Below are 21,177 nucleotides of genomic sequence, written 5' to 3' on the forward strand. Positions count from 1 at the left end.
CAGCCCAGACAGGTCCAAACCCAGGTTGGTTTTACTCATTGACCAAAATCATCTTCCCGAGCCCGAGTGCTGCTTCCAAGGATGCCAGAGTGGCTCAGGAAAGGCTCTGGAAGATTCCAGGATGCTTTTCCCACCTTTGTGCCAGGCTGGGGGCCTGGGATGGATGCAGGAAAACTTCGGATGGATGCAGGAAAACTTCTCCCTGCCTTCCTCAGAGGTTGGGCTCAATAATCTTCAGAGATCTTCTCCAGCCTAAACTCTGCCTCGTGCCTTCACACATCTGACAAGTGCTTTATGTAAGACCTTTCAGATCTGTGGAATTGTGCAGGAAAGGGGATTTAATTTTTTTTTTTTTTTAATTTTTTTTTCAGGAATAAGAATTGCCTTCTTCCAAATTAGCTTAGTCTGCTGCTGACGTCACCCGCTGTGCCCAGGCCTGTGAGCGTGCCAAATTCCAGGCTCTGCTCTGAGATTATTCCAAATTCCATGGATCTGCTGGTCCCGGGCACGCTGCCTGCTGCCAGAACTTCCATGTCTAGACAAAGGATGCAGCTCACCTGCAGGGCTCAGCCATCCCCTCTGTTTATTCTGCTAGAGCACAGTCATTAAGAGATGAATTTATATTAAAGGTTTCCAAGAAATGCCTCTGCAACCCCAATGTTTATGTAAGAGAGACCGAGAAATTCATAATTTATTGAATTTGTGTGTGTTCTGCTTGGGATTATTCATTGGAGGAACATTCTAAGTGATTTTTTGTATCCTAGTAACCAACTGCGGTTGCTTTTCCATGAATAATCTTTCTAGTTTAACTTGACCAGTCAAATCTAGAAAGGAAAACTCAAATTAAATTTTCAAGGCTCAGATAGCCTTTGCAGGTGAGAGTGAGCACTTTTTTTTTTTTCTCCCTCATTTAACCACATAATGATCAGATTGACAGATGCTGTCTGCAGAGTTGGATTTTCCTGAGCAGAACAATAGTGGAAGTTTGACTGGTTATGAACTAAGCTTCAAAGCTTGATTTCTTTAATATTCGTAATTAACAAATTGGTTAAAATAGTCCTTTCCTCCCTCAATCTGATGGTTTCCAGGGCAGATTTTTAATAGCAATACAGATTATTTCCCTTTTGTGGGGAGTCCAGCGTGTGGGGTCTCCCATCGGCTCACGAGGACACTCTGATAGTTAATTAATACAATTATTTGTGAATTATTTCTCCCTGCCTTGCCAGCCCTGTGTGGAACAGCTGCGGCTTTTCACTTGGTAAGAGTGTGTTCACATTTTTCTTCTTCAAAATTTATTTTGATTCAAAAGGAGCCCCTTTCCAAAGTTATGTTTCGAGGGGTTGTGTTTCTTTCAAAAGGCCTCTTAGAAATATTAAAAGCTACTTTGAGAAGCAAAACAAAAATAAGAATTTCCTTCCCAGCTCCCTGGGCGAGCTCCTCGTTTCTCCCACCCTCGTGGAGCACTCAGCTGACCACCTCCAAAGCAGAGGGCAGAGGGACATTCCTCCCTGAGAGGCCAACACCACTTCTCATTTTAAACCAAACTCTTTGCAAAGCATCTTTCTGTATGCATTCCTATTTCGTCAATGTTTACAGCCCCGTGCAAATTAACCAAATAAAATACCAAAGTCTATGGGCAGGCTGGAGGAATCCTCTCCAAACCACGTCAAGCAGCCCTCAGCCACTGGCTCAGATTTTCCTCTGGGATGAGATTAATGGTGTGACCTCCTTGCACAGCCCCAGAAGGAGGGAGAAGCTTTCCCTGAGTGCCTCTGGATTCTGACCATGATTTCTCCATCCCTGACTTGCCCCCTGCCTCCTTGTCTTGGACACGTGGAGCAGTCCTGCTTTCCTCCTTTGTGGGGTCTGAAGGTGATGGGCAGGGCAGTGCTGAGGCTGTTTCTGTGCCCACATCCCTGCATTTCTCCTTTTTGTGCCCAGATTCCTTCATTTCCCCTTCCTGTGCCCATATTCCTTCATTTCCCATTTCTGTACCCATTCCTGCATTTCTCCTTTCTGTGCCCATATTCCTGTATTTCTTTCTGTGCCCATATTCCTGCATTTCCCATTTCTGTGCCCATTCCTGCATTTCTCCTTTTTGTGCCCATATTCCTGTATTTTTTTCTGTGCCCATATTCCTGCATTTCTCATTTCTGTGCCCATATTCCTGCATTTCCCATTTCTGTACCCATTCCTGCATTTCTCCTTTCTGTGCCCATATTCCTGCATTTTCCCTTCCTGTGCCCATTCCTGCATTTCTCCTTTTTGTGCCCATATTCCTGTATTTCTTTCTGTGCCCATATTCCTGCATTTTCCCTTCCTGTGCCCATTCCTGCATCCTTTGGAGTGGTTGCTGTTGGACATCTCCAGCTGTCCCTCATCACCACACACTCAACATCCGAGATCTCCGTCCCTACCCAGCCAAGGCTTTTCCCAAACTCTCCCTGTCTTTTGGATAATCCTGGGGGGTTTACAGTGATACTGGGAGCACTCTTAAGAATCCTCAAATTCCGGAGAGGAAAATGCTGCTTGAACCTGAATCACCAGCAGAAATGTGTCCTTCAGACTGGGAACAAATCCTTGCTCCCAGCTCCTTGTAGATCTCATTTTAAGTTCCATGAGGAGAAGCTGAGGGAGCTGGGAAGGGGCTCAGCCTGGAGAAAAGGAGGCTCAGGGGGGACCTTGTGGCTCTGCACAGCTCCTGACAGGAGGGGACAGCCAGGGGGACACCCAGGATGAGAGGGAACAGCCTCAGGCTGGGTCAGGACAGGCTCAGGGTGGGCATCAGCAGGAATTTCCCCATGGAAAGGGAGCTCAGGCACTGGAACTGCCCAGGGAGGTTTGGATCCCATCCCTGGAGTGTCCCAGGAAGGGCTGGAGGTGGCACTGGGTGCTCTGGGCTGGGGACAAGGTGGGGATGGGGCACAGCTGGGACTCGATGGGCTGGAAGGGCTTTTCCAGCCTCAGTGATTCTGGGATTCTTTGCTGGTTTTCCTGCAGCTCTGTTCTGATCTGGCATTTCAAAATTCTCCATGAATGGTGAAAGCCAGAACACTCCGTGTCTGATGGATTTGGGACCAGGGAAACCCCCAGTGTGGCTCTGTTTTGGTAACTTCAAGCTCCCTGTACATTTGGAATCCCTTTTCCAGCTGAGGATCCCAGGAGGATGATGCAAATGGGAGCCTCTGGGTGCCCTGAATTTCAAAGAACTGGAGGCACAGTGTGGAGTTGTGTTTTATTGTGGCCAGAACCAACAGAGGCTGCGAGCTGTCAACACATAATTGTGCGTTTTGTGTTTGGTAGTAAAATTTTGTTCTACCAAAAAAAAAAAAAAAAAAAAAAGAGCAGAAAGATCTGTCCAAAGAGGAACAAATTCTTTCTCTCTTTGCAGCTTTTCAGATGTGATTTATAGGTGTGTTTTTCCAAGTAAGCCCAAACAAGGCCAGTGAATGGCTCTGAATTAGTTTGATTCTGTTAATTGAAACAAGAGACATCTGGGTGGAAATGGGAGGGTTTAGGCAGCTGCTTTTTTTGTTTCATGTGGGATTTCTAATAGTCCCAATTCCACAGTTACCAAGGAGTGCTGTTGGACTGTGCACTGGGGTTTAGAGGTGGAAATGATCAATGAAAACTACAGAAAAGCCCCAAAATACAGCTGTAACTATAACAACAACTGGCAGCTCTGCAGTGAACTGTTGGGAAGGTATCGACCAAAGGAGTTCTGGGCTGAACAGCAGCCCAAGCTCCACGTTAAAAAAGTGAGAAAACAGACTGTAAATTAGGGCTTGGTACTGCCTGGACCTGGCCACTGCGCTGCTGTTTGCTCTATAATTCACACCTTTACCCCAGGCATTCTTTCCTCTGGGGCAGGGAGCAAAAAAAAAATAGTTTTCATCATTTTCTGGCTTTTCAACAACGCAAGGAATTGTGTCTCATCTCCAGATTGTTTTCGGTTCACCTGCCTCTGTCATATTTTGGCTGTGATACCACAAAGACAGAAAGAATAAAGGGAGAAAAATGCTGATGTTGATTTAGGTGTGCTGGGTTCAAACCCCACTGGAATTAAGGTTGACACAGAGGCTTAAAAATAAACCTCTCTTGCTCAAATCCTTCTTGTGTTGAAATAATTGAAGGCATTTGAGATGAAGGAAGGGGGCTGAGGTCATGGTGTGTCCATTAATGGTATGACTGTATTTTCTTTTTGTTTGTTTGGACAGTTTAATATCTTGAAGTGGGCCTTGTTTCCTCTTATTAATTCCTGCAAATATCACGGAAAAGGATCTCATGCAGCAGCCAAGTGTTGCACAACCACCTGCCTCTCAGATTGCCTTCACAGCTTAGCAGAGAAATCTGCATTTTTAAAAACCTCAGCTAAGGAAAAGAGGGATGCATCTTTTTTTAGTGGGATGTTTTCCTGTGTTTCTAGACCAGAATGCTACTCTTTTTTTTTTTTTCCCTCGCTTTTTTCTTTTCCCCTTTACAATTTTTTTGGATTTGTTTCTGAAGTACGTAGAAAAAAAAAGCCCCAGCTTGTTTGTCTGAATATTTACTAGAACAGCCAACAAAATATGTGATGTTATTGTACAGGTTGGACCGTTCACGAGTTGAGTGAGGTCATCAGCTCTTCAGATCTTTTGGAAAGAGAGTTTGGCCAGATTGAATTTCCTTGAAATCTCCCTGCTGGGACAGTGCTGGCTTGAGGCACCAGCCCACCAGCACAGCCCATGAGAGCTCCCAGTCCCACCAGTCCCACCAGTCCCACCAGTCCCACCAGTCCCACCAGTCCCACCAGTCCCACCATCCCTCAGCCATTCCTCCAGGGAAACGAGCCTGGCAGAGGAGCAGAGCTGTGCTGTGCCCCTGATTTAATTAGAACCGGTTATTACCGTTGTTTTGCCCTGTTTTGGATTCTTTACGTGTTGTTTTGGAAAAGCTTAGTGGAATCGCAGCCTTTGTATATATAAAATATAGGATGATTGAAGAGCTGGCCACTGCTTTATTTAGCTTCCTCAGCCATGCGTTCCACCCCAAGCATTTTCCCCTCCCGCTGCCAGATCACTGTTTAAATTGTGTGTAAATAGAAAAGGAGCTGTGGACACAGTTAAAAAATGCTGGAAGAGGATTTTATGGGGAAGAACACCTTCCTAGAGGCCTTCCCCCACTTTTTCCTGGGGTTTTTGGCTCTGTGTGGGTGCCACTGTTAAATCTGATGGCTCTCTGGTTATCCATCCCTGTTTGGACTGGAATAACTTCACTGGTTTTTTTTTTTATATATATTTCTTTTCAGCCAAATTCTTTGGAGTGTAGAGGAGTTGTAATTAGGAGGAGAAAAAAAAAAGGCACTCTTAGAACCACTGTGAAGAGAGATAAAGACAAAAGAGTCTTCTGTAAAAGTAAGGAAGCAAAAAGAAAAAAAAATAAGTTTGTTCCTTTTATCTTGAGGGTGTTTTGGGAAAAGTTGAAGGTGGAATGAATGGCCAGGCTCTCCTTCCTGCACCTGCAGCATCCAAGTGCTGATCTCACCCTTGATGGAATCCCAGAGTGGTTTGGGTTGGAAGAGACTTAAGGATCATCTCATTCCATCCTCCTGCCATGAAAGGGACACCTTCACTAGCCCAGGTGCTCATCATCTGCAGCTTTTCAGCTTTTCTTCCTTCCTAGCGTTGGAGCTGGAGGATTCCTGTGCTCAGGGGGAAGTTTTGGGCTGTTCTCAGGGAGTGTGAAAATCAGGCTCCTGGCTGGAGCCTCACACGCCCCACCTGAGTCTGCACCGAGCCTACCAGCACAGCTCATGTGCTGGCCTTGCTCCAAACGTGCTTTTGGGAGGTGGGGAAGGCTTGTGGATTGTGTACAGCCCAAATCCAGAGGGATGAAGATAAGGTAAACACAGCTTCTCGGGGCTTTTTGGAGAACAATGCATGGAAAGTGAAGCTCAATTGCCGCTATCGCTCTTCAAATCTTATTTTTTTTTTTTTTATTTTTATTTTTCCCTGTGTCACAAGCTGCCCTCGTGGTGCAGTGCCTGTCTGTAGGGGATGGGTGGGTTTCCTGCATCAGGGAGACAACAAAATGATTTCCCTCTGTGTGTTCCTGTCCAGAGCAGCACATGGATGGGCTGTGGGAAGGATGTGCTGAGTCCCAGGGCTCTTTCCATGGGCACGGAGTGCAATTGCAGCTCCAAGGATATTAAAAGGGAATGCATGCCATCCTTCAATTTCATTAACAGCCATTAACATTGGAATGACACGGGCACTATTTATAATTCCCCCATGCAGAGGACTTGCTGCAGCTGGCCAGGAGAAAAGGCTCAATGGAAACAGGGAGTTTATTTGCATTAATGGTCCCTCCGTGCTGGCCTGGCAGCAGGAGGAGGCTGAGGGCATGGACCATTTCAATGTCAGTGATTATGGCAGGCACAGCTTCTGGGAACTCTTCAACAAATCCCAGTCCTGACTGGAGAAGGAGAAGGGCAGAATGATGCTTTGGAAGCCATGTGTTGTTCTGAAAACCTGAGCTGTTTCTCCTCTCTGGGGGGCAGAATTTGTCTCGGAAGTGAGAAATGGACGGGGAGGAACTGGGGGCAAGGAGACCAAGGCAGTTTTTTTGATCTGTGAGGAATACTCTGTGATCTTTGCTGTGCAGAGGGATCAGCCAGGAGCAGGGGATGGGTCTCACTCAGAGAGAGCCCTCACTCACTCGAGGGGCCAGCAGCACCCCCTGACACAGGAGGTTTTTGGGGTCTCTTGGGTTGCTCTTAGGCTGGGTCTGTACTCTCACCTGGGACTCTATTTCTGTATGAAATTAGTAAATCTAAGCAGAGCCCAGCCACCCAGAAAACATGAGGGCTTTGTTCACAGCTCTGCTCCTCTCTTCCCTTCTTGGGGTCTCCAGCTGTGATCATTCCTCCCAGACCAGTCTTTCCAGCCTCGAGTGTTGCATATTTTAGCACCCTCTCTGCTTTTATGGTGCACACTGTCCTTTTCTAGAAAGCAACAAAAACAATAAATCACAGAAATAAATGCTTTAATCCCTGACTGACGATCACCGAGCATTTAGATTTGGAAAATATTCAGTCTTCCAACCTAGTGCTGGTCATTTCCAGTGTAGCATTCCTCAGAAACCATTTGTGGAGTTGCTTTAAGAGCCACCAGCTGCTCACTTCTCGCTGCTTTTGGTCACCTCCCAAAATCTGTGATGGACTTGGAGAAGATGAAGCGAGCTGAGCAGACCTCTGCTCTCCTCGAGCTAAGCTCCACTTTCTAAAGAAGGCAACAACTTTCCAGACCCAGAATACATCAAGTCAGGGTTTTGCTTTGCTGGTGTGGGAACTCGAGCGCGTTGCACGTGCAGCTGATTAGTGAGAGCACAGCCCAAAAATCCCCACTCAGAGCTACAGCAAGAGCATCTGGCTGATCATTTCTGACAAGATGTTTTTATCTTTAGCCAGTAGCCAAAAGTTCCGAGGAGTTTTGCCCCGTGGCTTTCAGATCCCTGACATCTCCTGGCTCTGTGTGGCTCTGGGAGCGGCACGAGCCAGGGTTTGGGTGTCGAGGCCGTGGAGCAGCTCAGGAGGAGCTGTGCCATTCCCAGGGCTCCTCATCCATCACAGCTGCTTTCATCGCTGGCACGGAAGGATTTCAGCAGGATTATGGCATCAGCCCTGCCTTTGCTCCATCCCGCCCGCTCTGTCTCTCATTAACCAGCTCTGAGAATTTGTTACTCGGCTTGCAGACTCATTGACCCAGATTCCCTAATAATGCAGGGAAGAGGAGATTTTCTGTTTTTTTTCCAGTGCTTAATCGCTGGCTGCTGTGAACACTTGGTGCTATTTATATGCAGGAGGGCTAAAAGCCTGCAAGAAAGATGGGGCCAGCTTTGCAGCAGGATTCCTGCGTGTCCAGGGCGGGAGGCACAACAGGAGAGGGGCAGAGGTGAGTGTGGGTGATGTTCCCATCCAACCCGGCAGGAGTTTTGGTTTTTTTTGGGGAGCAGCCCCTGCTTTTACAGCCTGCTCCACCAATATTGGTTTCGCTCAGGGCTCCCCACTTTGCTCTGGAAATGCCTCTCCACCAAAGTCATGCACTGGGTTTCCTGGTGGCTTCTTTGATTTCTTCTGCCACCAAAAGCAAAGCCAAGCAGAAGAATATTTTATTTTATATATAAATATGGATATAATATATAATTATACATTTATATAATTGTAGATATAGAATTATATTATCATATTATATTTTAAATACAATATTATATAATATGATCTATAATATAATGTAATGTAATAGAATGTAATGCAATGTAATATAATGTAATAGAATGTAATTAATGAAATATAATGTAATATACTGTAATTAATATAACATAACATAACATAACATAGCATAATATAACATAATAATATAATATAATATAATATAATATAATATAATATAATATAATATAATATAATATAATATAATATAATATAATATAATATAATATAATATAATATAATATAATATAACATAACATAACATAATATAATATAATATAATATAATATAATATAATATAATATAATATAATATAATATAACATAATATAATATAATATAATATAATATAATATAATATAATATAATATAATATAACATAACATAACATAATATAATATAATATAATATAATATAATATAATATAATATAATATAATATAAATATGATAGAAATATAATATAAATCTTCTCCCAAATATATTAGACATATATATATATATATATATATATATATAGGAGAACATTCCTGCCTGGCTCTCCTCAGCCTCTGGGTTTTGTGGAGGCTGTGGAGGATTTGCCACCAACACTTCCATCCTCGGAGCAGAGCTTCTGTCGTGGTTTATTTTCTGCCCTGGGCTGGCTGCTGCTTCCTGGGAGGCCACGTCAGGATCCAGCTGCACTCCCCATCTCCTGCCTGCAACACTCTGCCAGGGGAGGTGCTGGGAGAACCAGGGCAGATTAAGTTTGCTCTTGGCTTCCTTTTCAGGCCACCCCTTCTTTTTGGGATGTGGCTGGGCTTTGGTGTGAGCTCCTCACTGCGAGGAAGGGGTTTAAATTGAAAGGAGCAGCAGTGCTGGAGCTCTTTTCCTGAGGACACACAGGAGCTGGAGCAGCCTGGAAAATACAGTGGGAGATGGGAGGTGGAACAAGCTGGGAATTACTGCAAGGTCCTGCTGGAGCTGCCTTTGCTGGTTTGAGAAAAAGGATTTTGCCTAATGCTGTTGGCAAATAGCTCTATGTTGTCATGCAGGTACACCTAGAAGTCCAGAATCAATATGTCATTTCACCCTGCCTGTAAAAAAAAAATAAATTTAGCATTTCAGAAAAAAAAAAAACCCAAAGCCATAAAATGTTTGACTTGAAGCATTAGAGGGTTTTCTTGTGGACACAGGCACAACTGGATTTTGTGAGCTAAAGTCAATCCCCGTTCTCTGCCAGAGATTTTTCTGAACTGTTCTGCAGTGAGAAATGATGTATGTCCATGACATATTTACAATGAGAGTTACCTCAGTGCCACAACACAGCTTCTTTTAATGGAAAAGTGACTTTTGTCTGGCTTTTCGTCTTCCCTCCTTCCTGAGCGTTTCTTCAAAAATTTCTCATTTCCTCTAATTCATCACAGGCTCTTCAGTGTCCCCTTAACACCTCGGTTTCTGTGTCACTCTCTTGCAAATGAACCTTTTCTGAATTCCCTGGAAGTTTTTCAGGTTACAAGGCATTACATCAGAACAGGCCTCCAGACTGGTCATGCAAACCACAGGAATTTACACGGGGGGTGGGTTTATTAATTGAATTTTCCAGTGTTTGAGCCAGCAGGACATTCAGAAACGAGGCAGATTTTTTTTTGTTGTTGGATTTGGTAGCCCAGCTTTCCAAATCCACACCGTTGAGCGTGGAATAGGCCACCCCAGAGCTCCCTGACACATTTTCTGTATTAAAAAAAAAGAAAAAAAAAAGAAAGAAATGTCTAGACAGTGCACTAAATTTATATGTGAGATTTATATCTCTTGTCCTCAGAAGATAAAATCGTGTTGGAGCACAATCCTGTTTCGTGCTGCTGGGGATGTTTGGTATCTGCAGTAACAGCCTCCCCTGCCTCTTCCAGCCTCCCAGTGGCTCCAGCAGTGGAGATTCCTCAGGTTTTGGCTTTTCTATTTTTCACATTCTGAGCTGCTTCAGTGTGTGGGTCTGGGATTCACATCAGGGGATGCTGAGCTCTCTGCACAGAGCAGAGACAAAACAATTCCTGCTCCAGCTGGGCACCAAGGACAAATGATCCAAATCTCAGCCCAGGAGCACAAACACCGTGGGCTGGAGAGAGAAAAACAAGCAGGATGGGACTGATGGGCTGGAGCTGGAATGGGACAATGAACTCCAAGGTGCCAATGGAGCAGAACTGATCCCAGGGAGAGACCCCGGGAGCGGTTGGGGATTTTGGGACCATTTTGGTCCATCTTGGGTTCATTTTGTGCCATTTTGGTTCACCTTGCATTTATTTTGTGCCATTTTGGTTCACCTTGGGTTCATTTTGTGACCATTTTGGTTCACCTTGGGTGCAGCCCTAGCTGGGCTCTTGTGCTGCCCAAGGTGCATCCATTGAGGAGATCCTTTTAGTAGATCCCTGTTTTATTCTGTAGCTCTGACAGCCTCTGTTCCAGCTCAGCCTTCCCAAGGCATCAGTGGGATGAGGACTTTGGGCTTTGACTGGAGCACACTGGGATTGACTGGGATTGTTTCCCCCAGCTCGCTGTCTCGCCCTTCTTGTCCCCACCTGTTGGGATTTTCCTGCCACAAAGCAAACATCACTTTTCCCTGTCTGCAGACACCTTCAGTGTGCAGCAGCCACGAGTATCTGCTGGGATAGGAAGAGTTTCAGGGCTGCAGATAAAGCAGAGCCCATAAAGATAAGCCCTGGGTGTGCTCGGTGGATTCCCTTTCGCCGGGCACAAGGCTCCAGGGATGGATTTCAGGCTCCATGCTGCTGCCCCTCAGGAGGTTTTCAGCCTCTCCTCTGAACCTTTCAGCCTTTCTCTGAACCTTTCAGCCTTTCTCAGAGCCTTCCAGCCTCTTCTCTGAACCTTTCAGCCGCTCCTCTGAGCCTTTCAGCCTTTCTCTGAGCCTTTCAGCCTTTCTCAGAGCCTTCCAGCCTCTTCTCTGAACCTTTCAGCCTTTCTCTGAGCCTTTCAGCCTTTCTCTGAGCCTTTTAGCCTTTTTCTGAACCTTTCAGCCTCTCCTCTGAACCTTCCAGCCTCTCCTCTGAACCTTTCAGCCTTTCTCTGAACCTTTCAGTGTTTCTCTGAGCCTTTCAGCCTCTTCTCTGAACCTTTCAGCCTCTCCTCTGAGCCTTTCAGCCTGTCCTCTGAGCCTTTCAGCCTTTCTCTGAACCTTTCAGCCTCTCCTCTGAACCTTTCAGCCTTTCTCTGAGCCTTTCAGCCTTTCTCAGAGCCTTTCCCCCTTTCTCTGGCCAGGGCAGACCATGCTCCTGCAGCACGGGCCGTGTCTGCTGCCAGTGGATGGTCCCAGTGATTTTCCCTCTCTGTATCCCCTGCACAAGCCCTGTTTGGCACCAAACTGCTCCTTGCAATCCTGTGGATGTTTTGTCATGGGTTTACTTGGGAAAGGCCCTCAGGAAAAGGCTGTGGGACCCAGGGAATGTCTCTGGTGCAGACATGGATTTACCAGTGATGCATGAGGATGCAGCGCTCTCCTCCTCCTCCTCCTCCTGTCAGGCTGCTCTCGCTGTAGCTCTGCTCTCCTTCAACATTATTCCCTTCTCCCCCATTTTAGGGGTATTATTCCTGCCTGGCTTGTCAGGGCAAGTGAATTCAGGATCGATCTGGCTCGAGGTCACTCCCCAGCTGAGCAGGCTCCTCCATCCCACGCCCCAGGGAGAGCAGCAGCCTCAGACAGGGCTCTGGAGCTGAATTTTGTCTGCTGCTGTCAGTGGGATTACAGTGCCACTGCAAACAAATGGGTGAAAAAAAAAAAAATTATTTTTAGAACAGGAACCATGATAAATATGTGGAATTTATCCAGGGTCTGCCTGCTGTACCTTTTTGAAATGCAAAGTGCATGTCTGTTAAAATACCTCTCCAAAGGTCAGCATAACCTCTGGAATGAGTGTGCTGGCCTTTTGGAAAGCAGGTGAAGCTTCAGATGAGAGCCCCCAGAACCCAAATCTGCCTCAGTGGCATCTGACACCACAAGGATGGAAATGCTGCCTTGCCAAAAGGGTTTATCCCTCAGGTTTCAGTGAGGAGCCTCAGACCATTCTTCACCTTTCAGTTCAGTGTTTCCTTCCATTTTCTTGCCTTTTATGTTTGCTGGTGAGATTGATGGATGTGCTGTGAGTGTCGTGTTTGAAATGGGTGAGAATGGAGATGAAAAATGGAAAATTCTGGGATAAAAAGAGGGATGGAAGCTCAAGGCATCCCTCAGCAGGTTTGTGTCCTCTGTGATGATGCAGCCAGGCTCTCAGGGCTCAGGGATTGAAGTGTTACATTTTTCCAACCTTTTAAGGTGTCTTCGAGGTGGAGGAATGGTGTTACTCTCTTTTAGATGGGAAGTGAGGCAGAAAGAGAAGAAATTACTTGCTCCCAGGAGTTGTAGGAATCTCACAGCTGAAAAAATAAAAAAAAGAGTTGGCGTAGCTCTTCCCTGCCTGTCAGGCACCCTGGGTAGGGTGGCACTTGTGCCACGAGCTTGGCTGTCGTCATCCCACTTCTGGGTGGGAATGCACAGCCAGGAGAGGAGAGGCTTTGGAGCAATAGCAGAGGGAATAAACTCGAGCCAAACTGTGGAAGCCGAGCTGCAAATTAGGGCAATTCAAAGGCACAATTGGAAGGCACAAACATCCTGTGGAGCTTGGAGTCCCAGTCAGCACCTAATGAGTAAAGCACATGCCCTAGCTCAGCCCCGGGCGTGTTTCAGTGGGAAAACTCTGCCTCCCTGCCTGGGGTTGTGGCAGGCTTTATTCCATCAGCAGGTGTTCATGTGAAGGGAGGAGCAGCGTTATAAATAAATTATCCGTTCATTTCCGTCGGGACCGTTTCCTATTGTTTAGCCACAATATGCTTTCCTGGTTGTTTTTTGGGTTTTTTTTTTTTTTTTGTTTTGTTTTGTTTTTGGTTTTTTTTTTAAGAAAAAAACAAAACAAAAAGCACCAGACCCTGACCCCGAGTCCCCCTGTGGCAGGGTGGACCCAGAGCTGTGTTTGAAGTGGGTGGCAGTGTCCTCGCTGCCCTGTCACTCGTGCTGGTGGCACTGGCACTGCCACCTTTGTCCTCTGGGCCTTCTGAGAGGGGCATGAGGAGAATTTGCCTGGCTGCAGTGCCAGGGGCATCACATCCCTGGCAGGAGCCTTTTCTCCATCAGGGGGCTGTGGGAGAAAGGGGAATGAGGGGATTTTGGGGATAGCAGAGAGAACAAAATCTGTCTTCCCACCTCCCTCCACCTGGCCAATGTGGGGGCATCGAGGCGGTGGCTCTTGCAACAACAGGGGGGTTGTTTTTAACCATTTTAGAAACCAAAAGCAGATCAGTGGGTTGTAAAATGAAGGTTTCTCTGCCTGAGGAGGCTGTTGCCCAGCCAGGCAGGGTGTGAGGTGGGCACTGAGCCCACCCAGTCCCTCAGGAACCCTTTGGGATCTGTCCCTGGCCCAGGTCCCACCCGAGGGGCTCACAGGCTGTGTGAATGCACATGGGAAAAGGGGTGCTGGGTGGGGAGGCGAGGCCAGGAGAGGCTTCACCCTTTCACCCTGCCCTGTGCTGGCTGGTCCCTGCCTGGAGCCCCCAGGCCACGCTCCCTTTGCAGCAGCTCCGTTTGTCGGGAGCGCTGGCAGGCACACGCGCGGAGCAGCTCCCACATCAGCACGGGTGGGCTGTGCTGGGAGCTGCCTTTTCTGCATTTTAGCTCCTCAGCAGGCAAGGAATGAGATTTCTCCTGGGAATACACAAAGAAATGCCCCTTCCTGGGGAGCCCTGCAGTGCTGCTGGGAGCAGAGGTGCTGTGCTGGGCAGGGGGATTGAGCACCTGGGGAGGATTTTCCCTTCCCCATCTGCTCCAGGGCTCTTTTCCACAGCCTTAGCGTGGAACTGGCACCTTCTCCTCACTGGCTGAGAGCAAGGATGTATTAATTTCCACTGGTGTGTGACAGGATTAACCATTGCATGGCGACTGTCACGTGCAGGGCAAGCCAAGAGAAAAAACACCTTTTTGATTGTTATTTATATCTTGCTGCAAACAGGAGCTTTTTGCCTTCATAGCCCTTTGACTCCTGTTCCAGATGCCTGATTTCAAGGGCTAATCCTGTGCTCAGATCTTGCTGCAACCTCTCTTTTCTTTGCTCAGAGCCTTAGTGCAGATCCCAGCCTCTCCCTGCCCTGTCTGCTCTGGTGTTGCTTGGAAAAAAAAAGCTGCCACCACTGCAGCCCTCCTGCCAGCTCGCCCAGCTGAGCTCCCAGGATCTTCTGGTGGGTTTTTTCCATCAGAGGGATGTGACAGAAAAATCCTTCCCTTGTCACGAAGCAAAACCTGGGGTTACACACAGGAGGAAGCAGCCAGGAGGAAGGGCCTGGCAGGTAGCTGCTAAAGCTTCAAACGTGGCAAAAGTGTTCAGAGGAATTGTGAGCATGTGATGGGGTCTTATATTGAACAGGGTGGCTCTGGGCATTCAGGATGTGTTCCATTTTTGCTTTAAACATCTACAAAGCCAGGTGCAGAGACAGGAGGAGAGGTGGAGTGGGTGGGGAATGGGGAGACCAAATTCCCCGGAACACCGAGGTGGAGGTGGGAGCCCGGGACCTGGAGCAAGTCCCCGTGTGCTCAGAGATGTGAAAAAGACATTGTCTCCACCTCAAGGAGCTTCTAGCTAAGGTTTAGGATTCAAATTTGAGCTTTTTAAAATTTCTGCTTCATGCCTGTCTGAACCTCACTTTAGGCCCCAGATCTGCTTTCCTTGAAGTGAGTCTCAGAATTTCTATTGGCTTTAAATGCTGCAAGATCTCACCCATCAATTCTCCTTCTCCCATCTGTAAAACGAGGATGGCAGGATTGCTGTGCCATCTGCGGTGCTGTAAAGCTGAAAACAATCATCATTTATAAAGTGCTCTGAGCTCAAATGGGAGGTTCTGGGTAAAGGCAAGGCTGTGCAGGATGAAATGTTCCCGAATGTGCCAGTTACATCTGATATCTCAGCCAGGGGCTGGGTTGAAGGTTTAGGAGGAACAGTCTGGTGTTGCAGAGGTGCTCCAGCTGCTGAATCTCTTTGATTATTTGTGCTGGCCAAAAGTTCCTGTTCGTCATTACAAAATCAGGGCACAGAGGAGCTGGTGGCTACGTGTCCCACAAAAATCTTCTGAGACCCATGCTCACCTCTAGGATCTGTGATTTTTAACAGTCACAGTCCTCAGAGCTCCTGTCTCTGGCCACCATGTGAGTTAACAGCACGAGCACTCTGAGGAGGAAACTCGGAGCTGCAGATGTTGAGCTTTTCTGAGGGCAATAGGAAGCATCTGATGGGAACAAAGGACGTTCCTTCCTATCCAGCTTTGCAGGGAAGCTGCCTAACCTTGCTTGACACGTTTTTGCAGAAAGCTGAGGGCCAAACTGGGACAGCAAAGAGCAGGTTGTGGCTAAGCATGCTGTGTTAAGGTGAAATATTGAGGGGGTTGGAACACAAGCCCTGTGAGGAATGACTGAGGGAGCTGGGGGTGTTCACCCTGGAGAAAAGGAGACTCAGGAGTGACCTTATCATTCTCTACAGCTCCCTGAAAGGTGGCTGTGCTCAGCTGGGGTTGGATACTGACAGAACCAGAGCACACAGCCTCAAGCTGCACTAAGGGAAATACAGGTTGGATATTAGGAAAAAGTTTTCTACAGAAAGAGTGATAAAGTTCTGGAATGTTCTGCCCAGGGAGGTGGTGGAGTCCCCATCCCTGGGTGTGTTTCACAAAGCCTGGATGTGGCACTGGGTTGAGTTGAGGTGTTGGGGCTGGGTTGGACTCGATGATCTCGAAGGTCTCTTCCAACCCGGTGATCCTGTGCCATTTCAGATCTTAGCAGAGTGGTGCAATCCCACCCAGCTGAGCCAAGCCTGGCTGGGGCCAGGCCCTGCTGACTGATGTGCTTTGTCCTTCCGCAGACACGAGCCACCAGACCCGCTCGGTGTCCAGCCGGCCCTACTACAGCTTGCCCAACAGCAGCCATGAGAGACGCTCGGTGCTGGCCGTGGCGGAGCCGCCGCGCTTCCACTCGCAGGCCAAGGGCAAGAACGTGCGGCTGGACGCGCACTCGCGCAGGGCCACGCGCAGGAACAGCTTCTGCAACGGCGTCACCTTCACCAACCGGCCCATCCACCTCTACGAGAAGGTGCGCCTCAAGCTGGTGGCCGTGCACCACGGCTGGAGCGGGGCCCTGCGCTTCGGCTTCACCATCCACGACCCCTCGCAGATGAGCTCCGAGGAGATACCAAAGTACGCCTGCCCCGACCTCGTCACCCGCCCCGGCTACTGGGCCAAGGCGCTGCCGGAGAGGTTTGCGGTCAGGGACAATATCTTGGCCTTCTGGGTGGACCGGCACGGCAGAGTCTTCTACAGTATTAATGATGAGGAGCCAATCTTGTTTCACTGTGGTATTAAAGTTTCCGGGCCTCTTTGGGCCCTCATAGACGTCTATGGAATTACCCACGAAGTGCAAATTCTAGGTAAGTGTGTCTTTGCCACCTCTGGGCTGCTCTTCTGGTTGCTCTTTCTGATCCCGTGTCGCTGTCGAGGCAGGACGGGAATGAGAAGACTCTGACTTAGAAGGCTGTGAGAGTAAAACTCCAGTTTATTTAAAATACACTGCTCTTTATACAGAGCTTCGTGAGGACCGACTTTATTGGTCCTGAAGTGAAACAACCCACACCATTGGTGCAGAGTGCTTGACACACAGTGATAGAACTTAACTATAAACAGTGTGAAAAACAAGAGAGATAAAGAATTATTTACATTGTTCTCCAGCTCTTTCCCAGGCTTCTGCCTGGCTAGAAATTCTCAGTTTCTTTCTTTGACTGAATCTGAGACCCACAATTCCGTAGGAAAGATGCATGATCTATGTGATCATTTCTATGGGATACTTAGGAAAATTAATTTGCTGTTGGTTTTGTACCTCCAATTAATCATTTTTCTTCTGCCAGCAGTAGGGATGCAGAAAGCAATATATTCCAGAGATGGCAGTGATGGCAAGTCCTAAGGCTGCACTTTATGGGAAGGGATAAATGGAAATGTTTACCTGTAATTCCACACAGCTTTCTCTGAGCTGGATGTGCTGCTTTGGCATGGAAAAATATGGAGCAAGGTCCCAAGGATTGTGGAGGCAAAAAGGACAAGTTGTGACTTTGTCTATACTTTCCCAGCAACCAGTTATTGCCAGTCCATTGGAAAATTATGAGTAATTGCCCATGAGTTTCCTGGAGCCCTTGCCCAGCCCTCTCCCCGCTCTTGGCCGGGGTCTCACCCAGGCTGGCGGTTTGAGGGGCTGTGTTGGCATTTTGACCCTTCCCTGGCACAGGGACATCACTCAGATCCCTGGAATCAGGTGGAGTCAGCCTCATCCTTAGGGAGGGCTGCAAGAGGGGACGAATCTGTTCCCATGAGCAAGCCCAGCTGATGGCCATGGGATGATTTTCCCTTTGTGGCTTTTACAGCATTGAAATTTCTACTGAATTCAGCATTAGATGGAGTGTTTGAACTGGGCTGCACCACAGGGAACACTTTTAAAAGCCAAGAGAGTTGCCCTTTCCTGGAGGCTCCTCGGAGCTGATGGAGTTTTAACAGCCAAAGCCAGCTGCACCTGCCCCAGGGGATGGTGCTGCCAGCCTAGCCTGGCATGGAGCAGGCACCAGGGATAGGCTGTGGAATGGTGAGTCCAGAGGGCAGGCAGCTCCATCACACATCCTTCTGAACAGTGCCAATTATTTTACAGGCGAGAAGACCACACATAAACAACACTTTTCCCTGTCTGCTGTGCCTCAAATGTGTAATTAAACCTCACCAGCAGCTTGTCCTGTAATTGCAGTTGTGACACACTCCAGCCTCTGGTGCTCGTCACAGAGGAGAAGGAGTGTTTGCACTATTGGCCAAGGCAGCTGCTTCACCAGAGCTTTCCTTTCTCCTCATAAAATTGGAGTTTGAAAAAGAAAATGCAGCTTATTTCTGCTCCCCACCTCCAGTCCTGCCTGCAGCATCCAAGAGTTCCCAGTGACAGACTCAGGCTGAGAGCACCTGTACTCTGCTGGGAGTTTTCTTTAAATTAAAATAGCAAACCCCTGACACTGCTCCAGGAATCAGGGCTGTGCTCAGCCATCTGGGGTATCAGGGGACCTAAACCCCTTTCTTGAGGATGTGCTTGTTTCTGTCTCATCCTCCCAAAATGTTGTGAGTTGAGAAAATTGTGAAATACAGTTCTGAGGCACAAAATGCATCTTTCAGCATCATCAATCGTATAATGGTTTGGGCTGGAAGGGATCTCAGAGATCATCTCATTCCAACCCCTACCATGGGCAGGGACACCTTCCACTATCCCAGGCTGTTCCAAGTGCTGTCCAACCTGGCCTTGGACTCTTCCAGGGATGGGAATCCATCATGAAGCTTGGATGTGCCTGGCTGCTCTGTGGGACCATTTCTTACCACACAAGCTGTGCTGGCTGAGAAGGAGCTGCTGCAGCCATCAGCCACCCCAGTGACCTCTCCCTCCTGGGCTTCTCAGCAGCTGCTGGGTGGATTTGGGTGTTTTTCCTTCTTTGCCAAAAGCCTGGGTGTCGGGGTCTGGTTTGCTTTGGAGTGACCCTGGGATTGTGAGAGTCCTCATTCCCTTAGCCCGTGCAGCCAAAGGAGGAGTCTGGAATGTGTCTGATTGCACTTTCAAGGTTGTTTATTTTTTCTTATCTATGACATTCTTTCTCTGACCTGCTGAGCTCTGCCTAGCAAGTCCACCATAGCATTTTGCCCCGAGCCCTGGGCAGCTCCCACTCAAAACTACATGTAGCATGTTTACAATTTTGTCCCAGTTCCCATCATCTATGTTAGTGAATCTCTGCCTTAAACCAATAGAAAAGTGTCACCATCACACCAAGACATGGAGGACAAGAAGAAGGAGAAGGCCAGGACATGCCCAAATTCCTCCATCTTGTACCCTCTTGAACCGCATTCTAAAAATCCCCAAATTCTATTTTTCCACACTGTGTTAATTCAAACATCACACTACTCAAACCCTTGTGGCTTTTAATTCCTCATATAAAGTTGTCAGTCTTTTTGATGGGCTGAAATCGAAGCCACAGGTGTTTTTGACTTCATGCCAGGGTCTCCAAGCCCCCTGCCAGGGTCTGGAGACAGCCAGGGCAGCCAGAGGGATGTGCTGGACTCTGACACCTGGGGATTGTCTCCTCCAGGGAGCGGGCAGTGTTGGTGCTGGGCTGCTTCAGCCCTCTCCATCTCTGGGAAGACCAGGAGTCATTCACACAAACTCTTAAATTCCACGTGCTTTGACTTTGCTCAGTGCATTAAACCTTTCAGAGCAAAGTCTCCAGGCTGGCCCAGCAGGGCTGGAGGTGAAAGGGAGAACACTCCCAAACTTTCCCACACCTTTACATCACCCCCAAGCCTGGCATGGCTCAAGTGGAAACCTGGGAAATTAATTAAGGATCAACATCCTGACTTTCCCTTTGCTGTGAAAAGGGAAAACAACCTTCTCCTGTAAAAGCTTTCTAACACCTGCAGGAAGTAGCTTTTGTGACAAGCTCTCCATTCAAAACCTCTGCAGGGCTGTGAACATCCCTGAGATACGTGGCTTGAAATGACCTCTCTGGGACACACCTGTGCCTGGACACAGGCGTAAGGCAGTGGCAAGGAGTGTGGAAGGAATATCCATTCATCCTTGAGTTCCTTCACCCATCACTTGTGGGTTTGCCTTGCACAAGACCTTGGGACAACAGAATATTGAGACTTTTTTTTTTTTTAATAGGGTAGCCTCAGAGCTATCAGATCTTTCTCCTCAGAAAGCTGTAGGACCACAATGGTTTGCAGCTTTTCCCCATTCCCCAGTGCAGGGAACTCCCAGATCACACAAGTACTTTGGAACACTTGTTTTCCCTTGGCTGGTGCCAGATGCAGCCACTCCTCTGCCTGCCCCACACGTGACTCTGCACCAGGAGCTGTTCTTTAGTGGTTGACCCATGGCTGATTTTTCCTTTCGGAGTCTGTAGGCTGCAATAACAACTGTAAGCATAAAAGCAGGCAGTTTTCTCTTGACTAAAGCCTCTGTGCCTGGGTTTCTCTCACAGACAGCATGTTTGCAGAGACCATGACCACTGCCCGGCTCAGCACCGCCCGGCTCAGCACCTGCCTTCCCCAGAGCAACCACGACTCGGCCAACTTCAACAACAACGAGCTCGAGAACAACCAAGTGGTGGCCAAAATTGCAAACCTGAACCTGAGCCGGGTGCCGGGGCTTGGGACTGACAACCACATCATCCCCTGCTGCCCCGGCCGGCGGCAGCACGCCCAGGGAGTGCCGGCGTTCCTGGACACCGACCTGCGGTTCCACCCCACCCGCGGCCCCGACATCACCTTTTCCCAGGACAGGATGGTGGCCTGCACCAACTGGCAGGAGAGCAACAGGACTTTGGTGTTTTCTGACCGGCCTTTGCACATCGGGGAGAGCCTCTTTGTGGAAGTAGGACACCTGGGGCTGCCGTACTACGGGGCCCTCTCGTTCGGCATCACCTCGTGTGATCCGAGCACTTTGCGGACAAACGAGCTCCCGGCGGATCCGGACTTCCTCCTGGACCGTAAGGAGTACTGGGTGGTGTACCGGGCCTTCCCGGTCCTCAACAGTGGCGACATCCTCAGCTTCATGGTCCTGCCCAACGGAGAGGTGCACCACGGGGTCAACGGGGCCAGCCGGGGGATGCTCATGTGCGTGGACACCTCACAGTCCCTCTGGGTGTTTTTTACCATCCACGGCGTGATCAACCAGCTCAAAATCCTGGGTAAGTGAGGCCAAGCTGGCTGGAGATGTTTCCTGGCCCAGAAGCAGAGCTCTGGGTTTGCATTCAGCGTTCACTGATGTGAGGATGCAGCTCCTTGTGTTTGCAAGCAAGAGTGACAAA

The 21,177-nt window shown here is 48.2% G+C and overlaps 1 protein-coding gene across 2 annotated transcripts in view; it reads left to right on the forward strand.

The window, feature by feature from the left end:
* Positions 1-21,177, forward strand: part of NEURL1B (neuralized E3 ubiquitin protein ligase 1B) — a 129,902-nt gene that overhangs the window by 103,492 nt on the left and 5,233 nt on the right. For both annotated transcript variants that reach the window (XM_085591569.1, XM_021532125.4), the window contains exons 2-3: positions 16,171-16,731; positions 20,350-21,057. In XM_085591569.1, the coding sequence (XP_085447695.1) occupies positions 16,171-16,731; positions 20,350-21,057 (1,269 nt within the window). The remainder of the gene's footprint in view (positions 1-16,170; positions 16,732-20,349; positions 21,058-21,177) is intronic.

The sequence above is a fragment of the Lonchura striata genome, chromosome 13 (assembly GCF_050655825.1).
Source record: "Lonchura striata isolate lonStrDom1 chromosome 13, ASM5065582v1, whole genome shotgun sequence".
In the NCBI taxonomy this organism is placed as follows: domain Eukaryota; kingdom Metazoa; phylum Chordata; class Aves; order Passeriformes; family Estrildidae; genus Lonchura; species Lonchura striata.